This window comes from Phoenix dactylifera, chromosome 1 (assembly GCF_009389715.1).
Source record: "Phoenix dactylifera cultivar Barhee BC4 chromosome 1, palm_55x_up_171113_PBpolish2nd_filt_p, whole genome shotgun sequence".
In the NCBI taxonomy this organism is placed as follows: domain Eukaryota; kingdom Viridiplantae; phylum Streptophyta; class Magnoliopsida; order Arecales; family Arecaceae; genus Phoenix; species Phoenix dactylifera.
Genome location: NC_052392.1, coordinates 16,036,311 through 16,052,733, shown reverse-complemented (window position 1 = coordinate 16,052,733; position 16,423 = coordinate 16,036,311). Strand labels below are relative to the sequence as shown.

At 35.3% G+C, this 16,423-nt stretch overlaps 1 protein-coding gene across 3 annotated transcripts; it reads left to right on the top strand.

The window, feature by feature from the left end:
- Positions 1-9,728: 9,728 nt before the first annotated feature.
- LOC103705382 (outer envelope pore protein 16-3, chloroplastic/mitochondrial-like) lies at positions 9,729-15,917 on the top strand. 3 transcript variants are annotated; one of them, XR_005512459.1, is made up of 4 exons: positions 9,730-9,832; positions 12,262-12,618; positions 14,983-15,143; positions 15,541-15,674. XR_005512459.1 is itself a non-coding variant. In XM_017842319.3 (3 exons), exons 2-3 carry the CDS (start codon positions 12,282-12,284, stop codon positions 15,618-15,620), a joined length of 417 nt encoding a protein of 138 aa, XP_017697808.2. In that variant the 5' UTR covers positions 9,729-9,832; positions 12,262-12,281; the 3' UTR covers positions 15,621-15,917. The 3 variants fall into 3 exon arrangements, 2 of the variants coding, with proteins under 2 accessions (XP_017697808.2, XP_008787301.1); XM_017842319.3 differs by lacking the exon at positions 14,983-15,143 and having other exon boundaries at positions 9,729-9,832; positions 15,541-15,917; XM_008789079.4 differs by lacking the exon at positions 15,541-15,674 and having other exon boundaries at positions 14,983-15,448.
- The last annotated feature ends 506 nt before the right edge of the window (positions 15,918-16,423 follow it).

Here is a 16,423-nt window from a genome sequence, read left to right as displayed (position 1 = left end):
GGTCTGAGAAGTCTGATGGGGGCTTTTTGTTTGTACTCTTTGCGACTTTTACTGGTAGATATTATCCAGCCTATCTCGATAGGTACATTATCTAGCTCTCATAATAATTGTTTTTTTTTCCTCCCAGATGCTTTTTTTTCCCTTTAGATTCCTCAAACAAATGTTGAATGCTGCTAATGATGAAAATGGAAGTGATTGGTGCTATTTTTCTTCATTAAAAAGATACTCAAGATTAAAAGGAATTGGCACGTCTCCGAAGTGTATTGGCAAACCAATTTATTGGTTCTGGGGTTGTAGATAGTTCAATTCTCCATTCTACGCATTCAAAGGAATTTTATGGCAGTTTTTCATCAACCAGAAGTCCTTTCAGTGCTTAGGTTCTGCTGTTGAAGATGCACTGGTTTAAGTGAAAACCTTGGTTTGATCATCTTAGAGAACGTAACAGGGTGCAAATTGATTTGGACCATTATTGTGAGCTAGGTAACTACGAGATTATTAAGTGCTGTAACCAACCCTAGCTTTTCCGCCATTAGAAACTGCTGCAACCAGCCCTAGTTATGGACTCAAATCCAGGTGCAAATCCCTAAGTAATCCCCCCCTTATATATGTACGCTCTTTATTCCCTTTCTAACTTCACTGCTCCAAGGAGGCAAATATATTACTAGTTTGTAACCCTTCCTCTAAATCATTGCCATTGATTGTTAAACGTATAATGAATGGCTTCTCCTCTTAACACTTGTCGTTTACCTTTAAATTGAATTTCTTCCGGAAATAAAGTTATAGTTGCTACGGGTAATTTTTATTAGCCATTGTAGCTAGAAATCCATGATAGTAAAACAAAACTCATCACTCTTTGATACATGGAGTAGATTAATATGGTGACGGTCACTCTTTAATTTGGAATACTTGCAGACTGATTCAGAAGATGGTAAGCTGTTCAAATTGATCATATATGTCGTGAGATGAACAGAGCTGCGGACTGGGTCGCCTCATATGTGGCTCGTCTTTCTGGAGACGTCATCTGGATGAGTCTAGCAGGTGTTCCCCATTTATTGCATTATTATTTGTTTTGACTTAGCAAGATGTACTTAATTTTGATTTATTAGAAATGAAATGCCGTTTTGACAAAAAAAAAAAAAAAAAAAGAAAACAGAACTCTGATGTCTTCCGACGAAATCATTTCCCAAATATTATTAACCATCTATCTATACATACTGTAATTTACGATCTGCAATGAAAAAGATAAATAATTGTAGCTGCAGCTACGCGATACAGCCAAGCACAAACCTAACACTAGCGGGCTAGCTGGACCATCACCCTGAAGTTCCAAATTATTTAATAGGATGGAAGATGGCAGCGGCCACGAGATATGACATGACATGCTGCCTGTCATTCACGGGACAGGATCCATCATCATTCACGGGGCATTAGATCTCGTAAAATTAATCTCATAATATAATAGATTTGAATCATCAAAGGTATTTTAAATATGAATGCTAAGAAATATTAGGATAGATGGGTGGTTGGAATGAGCTTAGGCGACGTAGTTCCACCTACCAGCCAACCCCCAGTTTTGGTTGGATATATAGTAATTACTTCCAACTAATTTGTCCAGCTGGGTTCTATGGTGTGGATCCGGAAGTTGGTGTACTGACTACTTTCACAATTAGGTTCGGTTGGCCCCATTCGTCATGCCAAGATTTGGGACCCGAGGATAATGTTATCCTCCGGACAGGCACTCGTGGGAACCTGCAGTCCATCCATCCTTTATCTACTCATAGGTAGGCGACAAAGGTGACAGAACAAAATGGATAAGAATCGAGCAAATCACGCTTTCGCTTTCCCAAAGAGTTCGTCGGTTTCTGAAAGGCATCTAGATATATTTTGAAACTAAAAATAGCTTTTTGAAAAAAAACTTCATAAAAAACTTTTCAAAAAAATACTTTTAGATCTAGTCAGAAGGCTATTTTTTTTGATCAAAATACCTATAATAAAATATAACAATTATACAAAATGTCCTTTTTAATAATTGTTTAAACCAATTTTATCATCTACCGAAGAAATTTGTTATATTGTAGAAATTTATTTACGCTAATAATTATAATATTTTATATTTTTTATTATTGTATTATACTATAATATAATATTATATTACATTATATCATAATACATTGATATGTTATGTTAAATAATTTAATATTATATTAAATTATTATGCTATAGTATACAATATTATATTACTATATTATATATTTATGTATTAATACATATTATATTTTATTATGCTATGTTGTATAATATTATGCAATATTCTTTATGGTCATTTTGTCATGCCAAAAGTACTTCTCAGTTTGTTTATCATGTTAAAGTAGCACAGCACTTTAGAAATATAGTTACCAAACAACAAACAACTTTTTATAAAAGCTCTACTTCCAAATGCTCTACTGCCAACAGCTTTTCCAAATGGGCCTTAGTTTTCTTGACACTGGGGAGTGCTCCAGTCAGGCAGCCACACTCAATTGGAAGGAAGTCAACCAAGGTATTTTAAATCATGGAAGAGAGTTGTTACGATATCAAGTGGCACATGTTTCTGCCAATGTGTTTGACTAAATCATGTCGGTGCTCATCATCTCGAGCATGGAGGGTTTCCTCAGTAGAAGCTCTCGTGGGGACATAAGCTTGTGTTTTAGTAATGTCAATCCATGCATCACTCTAAATAGCAGGTGCCACCGTGCGAGGATAAGGAAGATATATTGTGGTGATTGAAAAACCCAGGCATCTTGGCGTTGGTGTGGTCCCTCCTTGGGCTCTATGGGAAAACGGTAAAGGAAAAAGAAAGAAAAACAGAGAAGATGAAAAGGTGCTACTTTATTGGATGATCGGATGGTTGATTTTATCTAGATTTTGGTTGAAATTTTAATATGTTGTTTTCGGTATTGGAGAGCTACAGATTTGAACAATTTGGATCTTTAAAAAGCTTTCGCTATTGATTATTTCAAGCATCAACAATTGGTGAAATCTATTCTTTATTTTGTTGTTTATTGTTAAAATCCGTTATATTGATGATGAATATTCTTGTTGTGGAAGTTAAGATTAAATCTTATTGATATCCGTACAGTCTCTAGTTGAACTAGATAGGATCTATTATAATCTTATTATTCTAAATAGTGGAAGTTTTCGGTTGAACTAGGTCCCGTAATTTTTCTCTTCACATCGAAGATTTTTTTTGCATTAAAAAAAAATTGTGTTGCCTCTTGTGTTGGATTGCTTGATTATTTTACTTGTTAATTGCTTGAGTAGATTGAAAAAGATTTTTGTTGCTTGGTAAGTGATATCCCATTTAATTACATAAAGAGAGAAAAAAAGTTTGTGGTATTATTATTTTTTGATTGCATTTTTTTCCAACAAAGTGGTATTAGAGCAGGTTGCTAGTGGCTAAATTTTTTCTTGTGTTAATTAAATGAAAGAGCATTCAGGTGGCAGTATAGTTAAACTCATATATTTTAATTATTTAATTTGGAAGCCCCAAATGGAAGATTTACTGTTTTGCAAAGATTTGTATGATCCTATTGAAGGAGATAGTGTAAACCAAGTGACAAAACTCAACAAGAGTAGGAGAAAAAGATAGGAAGACGGTTGGTTTAATTAGGCAGCGAATAGATGATAGTGTTTTTCATCATTGTTGCCATGAAGATTAATGTCCATAGTTTATGGAAGAAATTAGATAGTCTCTATGAGCAAAAGACTGCACAGAACAAGATATTCATGATCAGAAAGCTTGCGCATATGAAGTATAAAGAGGAAAGTTTAGTGGCCGAGCATTTGAGTAGATTTCATGATGTGGTAAATCAGCTAAATACTATAAACATGACGTTAGATGATGAGTTGCAAGTATTGTTGTTGCTCCGCTCCTTGCTTGATAGTTGGAAAACTTTAGTCGTATCACTTAGTAATTCAACTCCTAATAGTGTAATAACATTGAAAATGATAAAAAATAGTATGCTTAATGAGGAGATCAGAAGAAAAAGAGAACATGGTGTGACTACATAGTCAGAGGCATTGGTTACAAAAAGATGGAGGAGAGTAAAAGTAGAATCTTGCGAAACTCTAACTATCATGATAAGTCAAGGGGAAGGTCCAAATTCAAAAAGAGATCAAATATTTTTATTGCGGCAAACCAAAACACATGAAAAGAGAGTGAAGAAAATTTAAAGAGAGTAATCAAAGGAAAGAGGTGAAGAAAAGAAGAAAGAAAATGATAAAACAACAGTTGCATCTAATGGTGATGTTAGTATTATTTGTGATGATGCTTGTGTGAATCTTAAATGTTAGGATTGTGCTTGGGTTGTTGACTTAGGTACCTCTTTCATGTTACTTCTTGACTGGACTTCTTCACATCTTACACTAGTGGTGATTTTGGCAGGGTCAGGATGAGAAATAATGGAGTAATTAAGATTGTGGACATGGGAGACGTTTCCTTAGAAACTAGCATTGGGTGTCAACTATTGCTAAAAAATGTAGAACATGTTCCATATATCTGCCTCACTTGATCTCTACTAGAGTACTTGATGATGAAGGTTTGCAACAATAACTTCCGTGAAGAAAAATGGAAGCTTGCCAAAGGTTCTTTAGTGGTAACAAGAGGAAAGAAATCAAGCACACTATACATGATGCGAGCAAAATTGTGCAAGAGGAGGTGAATGCAATTCAAGACTCCTCCATTAAATTATGACATAAGCGGCATGGACACATGAGTGAGAATAGACTTAATATTCTAGCCAAAAAAACTTCTTTCTATAAAGAAACGCTCCTAAAAACTTATACTCATTGGTTTAGCTGGCAAACAACATAGAGCTACATTTTATAAATTCCTCAATATAGAAGATCACATATTTTGGATTTAATTCATACTGATGTTTGCACTATGGATGCTAGAACTCTTGGTGGTGCTTTATATTTTATTACTTTTATTGATGATCATTTTGGAAAAGTAGAGCTTTTGCTTTAAATTTAAAGACCATGTGCTCAATGTATTCAAGCATTTTAATACTAGTGTTGAAAGAAAAATGGAAAAAACAACTGAAGTATATTTGAGCAGATACTGGTGATGAATATAAAGGTCCATTTGAGAAATATTGTCGAGATCATGGCATCAGGCTTGAGAAAATCGTTCCTAAAATACCTCAATATAATAGAGTTGCTGAGAGAATAAATCATACTATTTGTAAAAGAATTTGGTGTATGCTCTATCATGCTAAATTGCCTAAATCTTTTTAGGGTGAAGCAATGAGAACTGCAGCCCCATTTAGCAGAGTTGTTAGCAGTAGAACTTTCAAAAGTAAAGCCTTTTGAAGTAGAGCTTTTTAAATTAGAGCTTTTATAAAAAAACTATTTGTTGTTTTGGTAATTATATTTTTAAAGTGCTATGAGGCTTTAATATATATTAGGTAAACAAACTGAAAAAATACTTTTGGTATAACAAAATGACCATAAAGAATATTACATAGTATTATACAAGAGAGCATAATAAAATATAGTATGTATTAATCCATAAATATATAATATAGTATAATATTACTGTAATGTAATATAATATTATTATAATATAGTAATATAATATTGTATACTATAGCATAATAATTAACATAATTTGATATTATATAATATAATATATCAATGTATTATGATATAATGTATATAATAGTATATTTATAGTATAATACAATAATAAAGTATAAAATATTATATTTATTATCATTATATATTAATATTATCATTTTGTAATTATATATTTTATCATGGATATTTTGGTCCAAAAAAAATTATAAGTTAAATCCGATGGGGCCTAAAAGTACTTTTTTGAAAAATCTCCAAAAAAACCCGAAAAGCTATTTTTAGCTTTCTAGCAAAGCTAAAATAGTTTTTCATTTTTTTACCAAACACCTCTATTCTATCTAAATGTGCTTTTGAAGGGTCAGAAAGTATTGTCTGGCTCTCCAAAAGCTCTAACAAATGGAGACCTTTCTCCTTCAATTTCTCTTAAAGCTGATGTACCAGAAAAAGTATATCTTAGAAAAGATGTGTCATATGATCACTTGAGAGTATTTCGCTGCAGAACATTTATTCACATTCCTAAGGATGAGAGATCCAAGCTTGATGGCAAGTCTAAATAGTGTATCTTTTTGGGTTATATACATGAAGAGTTTGGTTATAGATTATGGGATTCAGTTAATAAGAAAGTGATCAAAAGCAGAATGTTGTGTTTCTAGAAGACCAGATGATTGAAGATTTTACAAAAGTTGAAAAGCCAAAGTCTCTCAGTAGAAATTATGTTGATGTGGGTCTAGTGTCTCCAACCATGATGAATAATGACAATAGAAAAAATGTGCAAGAAGATAATGATAACACAGTTGATGAGCCCACAATTGACAATGATATGCCGAATGAGCATGTTGAGCAAGCCCTCCAGAACCACTAGTTGAGCCTCAATTGAGAAGATCTACTAGAAAGCACTAACCTTTTCCAAAATATTCTTCTCATGAGCATGTGATGATCACTGATGGGAGAGAACCAGAATGCTACCAAGATGCTATAAGTTATAAACAAAAGAAAGAGAGTGTGGTTAAAAGCTATGCAGGAGGAGATAAAATCCTTAAATGAGAGCCGCACATTTGAGTTGATGGAACTACCTAAGAATAAGAGAGCACTCAAGAATAAGTGGGTGTTCAAATTGAAGATTCAAGAGAAGAAATCACAGCCAAGGTACAAGGCATAATTGGTTGTGAAAGGTTTTGGTAAAAAAAAAGGTATTGACTTTGAAGAAATTTTCTTACTTGTGGTCAAAATGTCTTCAATTTGAGTTATTCTTGGTTTATCTGCAAGCATAAATTTAGACATTGAACAATTTGATGTGAAAACTGTCTTTCTTCATGGTGACTTGGAGGAGAAAATTTACATGGAGCAGCTAGAAGGGTTCATAGTTAAAGAAAAAGAGTATCTCATGTGCAGATTAAAGAAGAACATGTATGGGCTCAAGCAGGCACCTCAGCGGTGGTATAAAAGGTTTGATTCATTTATGATTGACCATGGGTATAGTAAAACCACTTTTGATCATTATGTATTTATGAAGAGATTCTCTAATGCATATTTTATTATTTTCTTGCTCTATGTGGATGACATGTTGATTGTTGGCTATGATGATAAGAAGATTGAAAGCTTAAAAAGAGATTTAAGCAAGTTCTTTGTCATAAAGGACTTAGGGCCGGGTAAACAAATTCTTAGCATTAGAATTACTCGTGACAGAAAGAATGGAAAGCTTTGGTTATCCCAAGAGATGTATATTGGAAAAGTATTAGAAAAGTTCAACATGAGCAAGTCCAACCCAGTTTGCTCTCTACTGGGCAAGTCACTTTAAGTTAAGTTTCAAGCAGTATCTTACAAGTCGGAAAGATAAAGAAGAAATGAAGAAATTTTTTTATGCATCCGCAGTTGGCAGTTTGATGTACGCTATGGTTTGCACAAGGCCGGATATTGCTCATGCAGTTGGTGTTGTAAGTCGATTTTTTTTCTAACTCTAGTACAATTCCTGATTCGGAGGTTTAGCGTTACAAAGCTAGGGCAGTTGTCAGATGGATTCTCAGGTATCTTAGAGGTACGTATAAAGTCTGTTTATATTTTGGTAATGGTAAACATGTGTTGGATTGGTACACAAATGCAGAAATGGCTGATGTTATAGATTCTAGAAAGTCAACATCAAGATACTTGATGACATTTTCAGGGGGAGCTGTGTTATGATAATTTAAGTTACAAAAATGTGTTGCTTTGTCCACTATGGAGGCCGAGTATACTGTAGTTACATAAGCTTGTAAAGAACTTTTGTGGATGAAAAATTTTAGATAAGAGTTAGGTCTAGAATAAGAGAAATACATGCTTTATTGTGATAGTCAAGGGTGGTCATCTATCTCTCAAAGAATCCTATATTTTATTCGAGATCTAAGCATATTGATGTGAGATATCATTGGGTTCGGGATGCTTTGGAGATGAAGTTACTATGTCTTGAAAAATCATACTGATGATAATGGGTTGGATATGATGACTAAAATCTTGCCTATGGAAAAAAAAATTATTGCTTGTAGAGAGAAAGCGGGCTTGGTGGAACCTCCCACATGAATAAGAAGGAAAAGATTTGTTGGTGTGGTCCCTCCTCATGTGGGAACCCACCTCATTTGAATTTTTAAAAAAAAGGATAAGAAGGTAATTTCAAATCATTGGCTTGGGTGAGGTAATCGCAAAAGAAATGGGGGGAGTCTGGGTCTCAACGGAAAATGATGAAGGGAAAAAAGAAAGAAAAATAGAGAAGAAGAAAATGTGCTACTTTGTCGGATTATCGAATAGTTGATTTTATCCAGATTTTGGTTGAAATTTAATTATGTTGTTTCCGGGCATTGAGAGCTACCTCAATGTTTGAATCTTTGAAAATCCTTCTCTTTGATTTTATTATTAAAATTCCACCATATTAGTGATGAATGTTCTTGTTGTAGAAGCCAAAATTAAATCTTGTTGATATTTGTGGCAATCTCTAGTTGAACTAGAAAGAATCTATTGTAATCCTATTATTTTAAATAGTAAAATTTTTTGGATGGACTAGGTTCCGTGATTTTTTCCTTCACATCGAAGAATTTTTCATGTTAAAAAAAAATTGTATTGTCTCTTGTGTGTGGATTGCTTAATTATTTTACTTGTTTTGCTTGAGTAGATTGAAAAAGATTATTGTTGCTTAGTGAGTGATATTTTATTTAATTACACAAAGAGAAAGAAGAAGTTTGCAGCATCATTATTTCTTGATTGTATTTTTTTCCCAACAATTGGAAATTATTTGGATGATTTTTTTTTTCCACTCATATCATTTCATGCATGTATGATAACTATAATAATGAGGCCAAAGATATCAAAACTATTTTGTTATGGATCATGGGACAGGCAGCATCTCTCTCTTTATTTTAGTTACACAAAAGATTACTCTGTGATATATAGATTTTGCACAAAAAATCCATTCAATTATTGATTTTAGAAGAAAAGATTGATTTTTCTTTGACAAAATGAACACATTTAGGGTTCAACAATTTCACTCCTAGATAAATACATATGAGATGGATGGTAGTCTATTAAATAAATATACATTGGATATCCATAATAAATATATTAGGTTTTGAAGTTTGTATATCATATTCTGTCCCATACTTAGATGGAGAGACAAGATCATTTCTTAAATATGTATCGTTCTACAAAAAAAAAAAGAAGAAGGAGAAAGAAAATAAAAAAGCTTTTTTCCTCATGAAATCAATAATCAAGTACATTTTGCACAAAAGTCTGCCTGTGATGTAAACTTAGGTTCAAAAGAAGCACATGATAAAAGGTGCTTGCCCTAATTGCACTGCCTCCATTTTTCCTTTGATGGTATATCCGTATGCCATCACAGCCAATGAGTTGGATATTGGATTGGATCGGGTTGGGTTGCATTTGTTTCCCATCCTGTAGTAACGAGCCCATCCTGTGAGCCCATGGGCCGTTTTATAAGGCGTTCAGGGTCGGCGGGGGCAAGCAATCGCATCGTCACACTCGGTCTCTCAATCGGACGATCCAAATCAGTGCAACGATGCATCAAGACGCAGAACTGGTCTGTCAGCCGTCCGATCTCGGTTCGTAAGCGGTGGGAGAGCGTTTCTTCCTAATTTTCACCTATTACCATTATTCTCTTGAGGTCCAAAAAGCTCTCCTTCAAGAGCTCCAAACGCTCCGAAGAGGGGCCGAGCGCTCCCCCCCGCGCAAAAAGGTTGGTGATTGTTTCTCTAATCTATTCATAATTTTTATTAGTTTATTTATCTGATTTTAATTTTGCTCTTCGTTGTTCTTGTGATTTTTGGTTGTGGAATTGATCCGCTTTGATTTCTATTTTCCTCTTAATACAGAATATTCTTGCTTTTGGTTTCTTATTCTTCTCGATTCGATCGATTTTTTCCCGTTCATATGTTTCTTGATCCTTTGAATGGAGTACGTATGATTTTATTTCTGGTTTTTCCCTTTCTGAAATCGATATTGATATACTTTTCTATCTAGAATTGGTGCTTCGTGTTCTTCTTGTCTGGAATCGTTTCTTTCTTTCCATCTCTTTCTTGTTTCCTGGCATGGAGTACAAAATGCTGAATATTCTGTTTATGGAACTGTTTTTTAATATTTAATTTCGTTTTTGTTCTCCTTTTCATATTGATCATAAGATTGTTTATTTATCGTTCGATGTGGATTTCTAGGGTTTTTTTCTAAACGATTTCTCTTCATACGACTGCTATGAGTTTCTAGGGAAAAAAATAAAGAGAGGGGTCTTCAAGAAGTCATTCAGCTGCATACATTTGATGTCAAGGTACATTGTACCGGCCTGAATTGGACGATACAGGGCATACTGTAGTATATTAGTTTGGTGCTGGTATCCAGTATAAATGACATACCGAGTACTGAGTACCGGTACTAACACTCGGGCATGCTAAAAAAATTCTGTACCATACCGTACTGATACTGAGCTTATATGGCACTGGTACGGGCTTCAGTACCGAAACGACAAATTTTGTTTGATGTACAAGAGAAGCTCGTAAATACAAATTTTTAGTAAGGTAACTTGTTTCCGATTAAAGATTGTTGATAGGATCGTCTGAAACTCTATGCACTATGGATAGTAATGCTGCAGAATTCCATTGGGAAGGGGTGAAACAATATAAATGAGTCCTTAACACCTAATGCTGTAGATTTCCATGTGGGAAGGGGTTAAGAATACATATAAGTCCTTAACACCTCCCTCACGTGCTGCCAGGACCATGCAAAGGTATAAATGAATCAAGGACTCAAGATGATGTAGAACAAGTTTCCATAAATTTCCTTGAATAGTGGGATCGTCGGCAGTCTAAGCGAAAGTCAAGCGTGGCCTAATTTAGTGATCATAGCTAAGGCATGTTTTTCTGCACTTTCATAGCTTAGCAAGTTTCTTACTCTAGAGGGAGAATATCTGTATAGCAAGTTTCTCATTCTAGAGGGAGGATATCTCTATAGCAAGTTTCTTATTCTAGAGGAAGAATATCTCTATAAATACTCATTGCAACCACGCAATCGAGACGGTTCGACATTAATAAGATTTTTCAAATATTTTTCTCCAATTTTTCAGACTTGTCTAAATCTTTCTAGCCCATCGGATTTTCGTTCTGAGTCACATGATAAGAACGAGTTATTATTGGCTCAACCAAAAAGGAGTTAAGGGAAGAAAAAACTTGGGAAAATGAATTGGTAAAATTGGCCTGAATGGAGATTTAAATTCCTGACCTTTGGCTCTAATACCATATTATATTACCACTATACCTCAATGGGATTAAGCTTCTAGGGAAGGGATCGATAATGTATATTAGGGGTTTGGCCTCGAAAAAGATAGGCCTTGTAGAGGAACTAATGACTTACTGAACGTACCTAGTTTGTTGGAGCAACTAGAGAGTGACATCTTCACCTTTGCTGAAGATGTTGTATCCAAATTCTTGATTGTTTTCTTATGAAAGACTCTATGTATGTTTCAAAAGAAATTTCATATTTAATTCCAAAGGGTAAGTGCCCTCCATTTTCTTTTTAGCTACTGTTTTGTAATTTTGGCCTTTAAGTGAATTTAACCTAGGGAAATTACTATCCGTTTATATGAGCTTTGACCATGTGAAAATTAAGGTTGGTCTAACTACCCCATGAAGTGGCCTTCTAAGTTTCGAGTGAACCCTTCTTTTCCTCATGGTTACCTTGGCCAACGATTTTGTGACATTTTCGTGGAGTTCTGGTGCCAGGTTGAGATGCAGTCACAAAGTGCTCTTGCAGGTTGATGGAATTAATAAAATTTAGCCATATTATCTCTAAACTCCCCTTACCTGCAAATGTAAGATCTTAAGCCATTACCATTGGATGGGATAATTGTTAATGTTTGAGTATTTGGGACGTACAAAAGAATATCTGTATGATTGAATTTTAGACTTCAAAGATGTAAGATGAGAAAAGTTCAGTTTCTTTAACTTTACTCTATTGTTTTTTTTCTTGAGGAAATTATTTTTCTTTGTTTTTGTGTTTCTTTCTTGTCCTGCAATTATTTCATTTTTTGTATTTAACAATGGCTTATGTTTAATCACACAAATCTTTTTTTTCTTTTTTTCTTTTTTTTTTGGCTTTTTTCTCTTCTTTCATGATTAGTTTGTGCACGAAAGAAAGGCATGGAGCACTCAAAAGTTAGAGACTTGTTAGATCAACATACTCCAATCATGGTCACAGTCAAGGGAGCAACAATGGGTTTAACTGCAGGGACTGTAACGGGTGCAATTGTGGCTACTCTGTTTGATCGTGATGTGCCCCCTGTGAATAAAAACGTGACACATCCAGAGCTTATGAGAACCCTCAAGGTGTGTGGTAACTATGGACTTACTTTTGCTGCCCTTGGAGGTATATATGCAGGTGTGGATCAACTGTTGGAAAAGCAGAGAAAGAAGAAGGACTTCATTAATGGTGCTGTGGGTGCTTTTGTTGCTGGAGCTTCTGTTTTGGGTTTCAAAGGTTTGTTATTTTCTTCTCTTCCTTGAGTTGTTTATCAGACTACATTTATAAAGTTAAGTTTTTTCTGTATTCTGAACTATTATGCAGCTTTAATTCACTGAGATGAATGAAATGCAATTCATACAAAATTATCACCAACAATGTTCATACGACAATGCTGTATCCTACAGCTTCCCATTCTATATAAATTCTCATGTTTATATTGACACTTATGCAAATCTCTTTCTTTCCGTCTTTTTTTTTTTTGGTGGAATTCTTTTCCTCTGTCTTTGAACGTTCTAAAGTCCTTTCCTCTTTATTGATATTTGCAAGTTGCAAGCCATGATTAAAAGTAAAAAGAGGATGTGCAGAAAGATGATTGATTGTTAGAATTTACTATTTATTGCTGACATACAACAAGAAACCTTTATGTTGGATAACTAATTAATTGGGGCTAGTACTAATGGAACATTTGGAATCTGGAGGGTTTGTGTTAGTATAGTATTTCCCTACTATTCACTATTTTGTTAAGTTCCATGGTTATGTATGCTTAAATTAGCCCGGACATGTCTTCAGTTTTGACTCATTTTCTAGATTGTCATGAACATTGATGAATTATTAGGAAAACACAACCTTTAGATATTTACTATTTTGCTATTAAAGGTGAAAAAAAAGTGGGAATGCAAGCATTAGACCCGAAAAGTATTTAGCTTAAGATTCTTATGTATTATTGGAAATCATTATTAATTTGGAATGGTTCATCTTGACTTTGGTTCACAGAACTTGTACCAAGGCTCGTATTGGCTGGTGGTCTATGCGGTACGGTACCGGTACGCAACTTACCAAACCAAGGTGTACGAAACCAGGGGGAGGGAAAGGGAGAGGGGATAAAGGGAGAAGGAGAGAGGCGAAGAGATAAAGAGGAGGGAGTGAAAGAGGGAGGGAGAGAGGGGGCTTATAGAGAGGGAGAGAGAGGAAGGGAGAGACAGATAGATAGAGAGAGGGGGCTTATGAAGAGGGAGGGGGAGAGGGAGGAAGAGAGAGAGAGAGAGGGGAGAGAGAGTGAGAGCAGCAACAGTCGAAATCCTAACCCTAACCATCGATCGGAGCCAAAAATGTCGACAAGGACGATGGCATTGCCTTCAATGTTGATCAAGGGCGACGGTGTTGTAGTTGAAGTCATTCGAGGGAGATAACGTCGGTCGACGTTGGTCAGCATCAAAAAAGGGGGAGAGAGAGGGCGAGAGTGTCGAAGAGGAAAGAGAGTATCGAAGAGATTTTTATAACCGAACCATCCCGATTTTGTATTGGTTCAGTTCGGTATAGGCCGAACCGCCCAGTTTGGGTTAGCTTGGCAAACACTGCCTTCAATATTGCTAGCAAACCTTGTTTTTCTGGATGAACATTTGGAGCATGTTGAAGTCTAGCTTTTGAACACTTTGACTTTTCCCTACAACAGTAATTTGCCATATTTTGTCCAAAGACAAATTAAGATCTTGTAAATTTGAATTGTTTGTGTAATAAATCATCTGGTTTATTGAAGAAAAGCCTTTGCATGATTTACACTTCAGTATTCAACATGCTTTCTTTATTACATTATTCTGTAGTTGATGGTGTGAAGTTCAAATTGTGTTGGTGCCAATATGTGTTTTGGTATATTTAGGCATCTGTTATATCTATGTTTTAACTAATGAATTATCAGTTTACCAAAATGTTGTGATTAGTGATGCTAGATGGTTAAACCTACATGCTGAAAAGAAAAGTGATTGTTATCAGACAAACTAATTTGGAAACTGAACCTGGTAGTGTTGGAATTATGGCCAATTGAACTTGAAATATCTGAAAAGTTGTTGGATATTATAATGTACGTATCATCAATATTTTACCTGTTCTATTAGCTTGCTAGTTATATTGAAGAGCAAAATCTTATATCTAAAAAAAAATTACTGTAATATATATGTTGATTCTTTCGTTTGGAGAGAAAAGTGGGACTTTATGCATATCCTTTGTATCTAAATATAAGAATAGCAGCAGATAGATCCTCTGAATAAATAAGTTTGATAATACCGTACCCCACCAAAAAAATAGGAGCTTACGTTTCTGCTCCCGGGAGTTGGAAATTGCAGTAGACGCTGCTTAAACTTTTTGTCCCACTTTGTCAAGCTTATACTTCTATTTTAATCCAAGTATTGAAGTAAAAATCAGTGCATCTCGATCAGCTTCAAGAAATTAGCTTATCTGAGATTTCTCTCTCTTAACCTCTGTTCCCGAGTTTCCATTGCATATTAAATCTTTTTAGTGAAATAAGATCTACGACCATATCTCATCTTCATTGTTCGGTACCATATATATATTTATCATCAGGTCATACTTTTAAATTTACAGGTAGGAGCATTTCATCAGCTCTTTTTTGTGGATCTGCTCTGGCTTTCACTTCTGCAGTGCTGGAACATTGCTTGTCAGATGACAAGACTCATGACCAGTGAAAAGTACTTACCTTACAGAGAAAAGGCCTTCTGTTAACTGATTACCTGTACAAAGAAAAGGTAGTTGTATTCCTGTCAACAGGTTAGGTCATGGTGCTGTGGAAATGTTAGAGGGTCCCCATTTGTTTCTCTTGTTTTTTTTTTTTCCCCGTCCCGTTTGGGAAGTCTGTTGCTGCCTTTGCAGCCTTTGAAGGAAGATCTTATTTCTTTGTTTTTCTTTTTTCTCTATTGTAATGATTGGCGAATGTAACATTGTCAAGAATGTATTCACAGGATAATGGTTTGTCAAAAATTAACAATCTAACAATATGGTCATAGCTCGATTGATTGTATGTGATGAGGCAGCGAAAATTTTGCTGGCAAAATTGGTTGACTTGAATTACTTTGTTGAGTTCATTTTGTCATGCTCATACATTCCTGCTGTCTCAAAATTCATAAATTGTTTGGGTTGCTGCAGGTCAAGGAGCAGCTGAATGGACGAGAGCTGCAGCAACGGAAGCTGCTGGACGAGATTCATCTCATGCTGCAGTGTCTTAGCTTTGTTTCTTCGTGCAACCTTCAGGGTATCTCTCCTGTGTGCTCGCATCTCCTCTCCTTTTTTTTTCCCTTCATGCTATGCCCGCCCTCTAACCACCCTCTCCCCTCCGCCACCTTCACCCTAACTTCCCTTTTTTTTTGGCCCACCAATGTGTTCATCTTTATTGTTGCTTTTACCTATGTTAAGTGTGCCCCTCTCTACTACTCTCATGATGCTCTCATCATGGACGGGCTCCTAATCAGGTGGGGGCTCGTTATTGGCTTGGATCTTATTCTATCGTATCGGATCTTACTCAACTCTGATATCTCCTAATAAGGGGCCATATAACTAATAAGGATATGAAGCACATTAAGTCTAGCTTTGATATCACTTATACAAACTCATAGCCCAAAAATTTTAGTTACTGAATGAAGGAATGCCCTGGTTAATAAATCTATATGGCACCTCTTTTATTAGCTAATATAAGAGTATGATACTTAGCTTCGACAAATTTAGCTATTCCTATGCAATCAACGTCCATAGCATCGCCACCCTTCTTAACCTTGGCTGCCATGTCCATGCTGGTAGTGTAAAGTCCAAGTATGATGCCTCGTCCTCTGTCGGCAATTTCCTCATTTATCTCTACTCAAAATGCGATATCAGCGTGCCTACTAGTTGTTTGATGAAAGAAATCTAGGTGTATGGTATGTCATTCTAATCGCCCCCTTTTCCAAGTATGGCCATGTCCCATGAACCGCGAACTTCTAGCCAGCTTCATCACCTTTATTTGCTTCCTCGCCGCTTCCACCAATGGAAACCTAAT

Excerpts from the sequence above, each read along its gene's own strand:
- LOC103705382 (XM_008789079.4), top strand. The coding sequence starts at position 12,282 with ATGGAGCACTCAAAAGTTAGAGACTTGTTAGATCAACATACTCCAATC. Across the intron at positions 12,619-14,982 it reads TTCTGTTTTGGGTTTCAAAG|GTAGGAGCATTTCATCAGCT; the intron begins GTTTGTTATTTT and ends TTAAATTTACAG.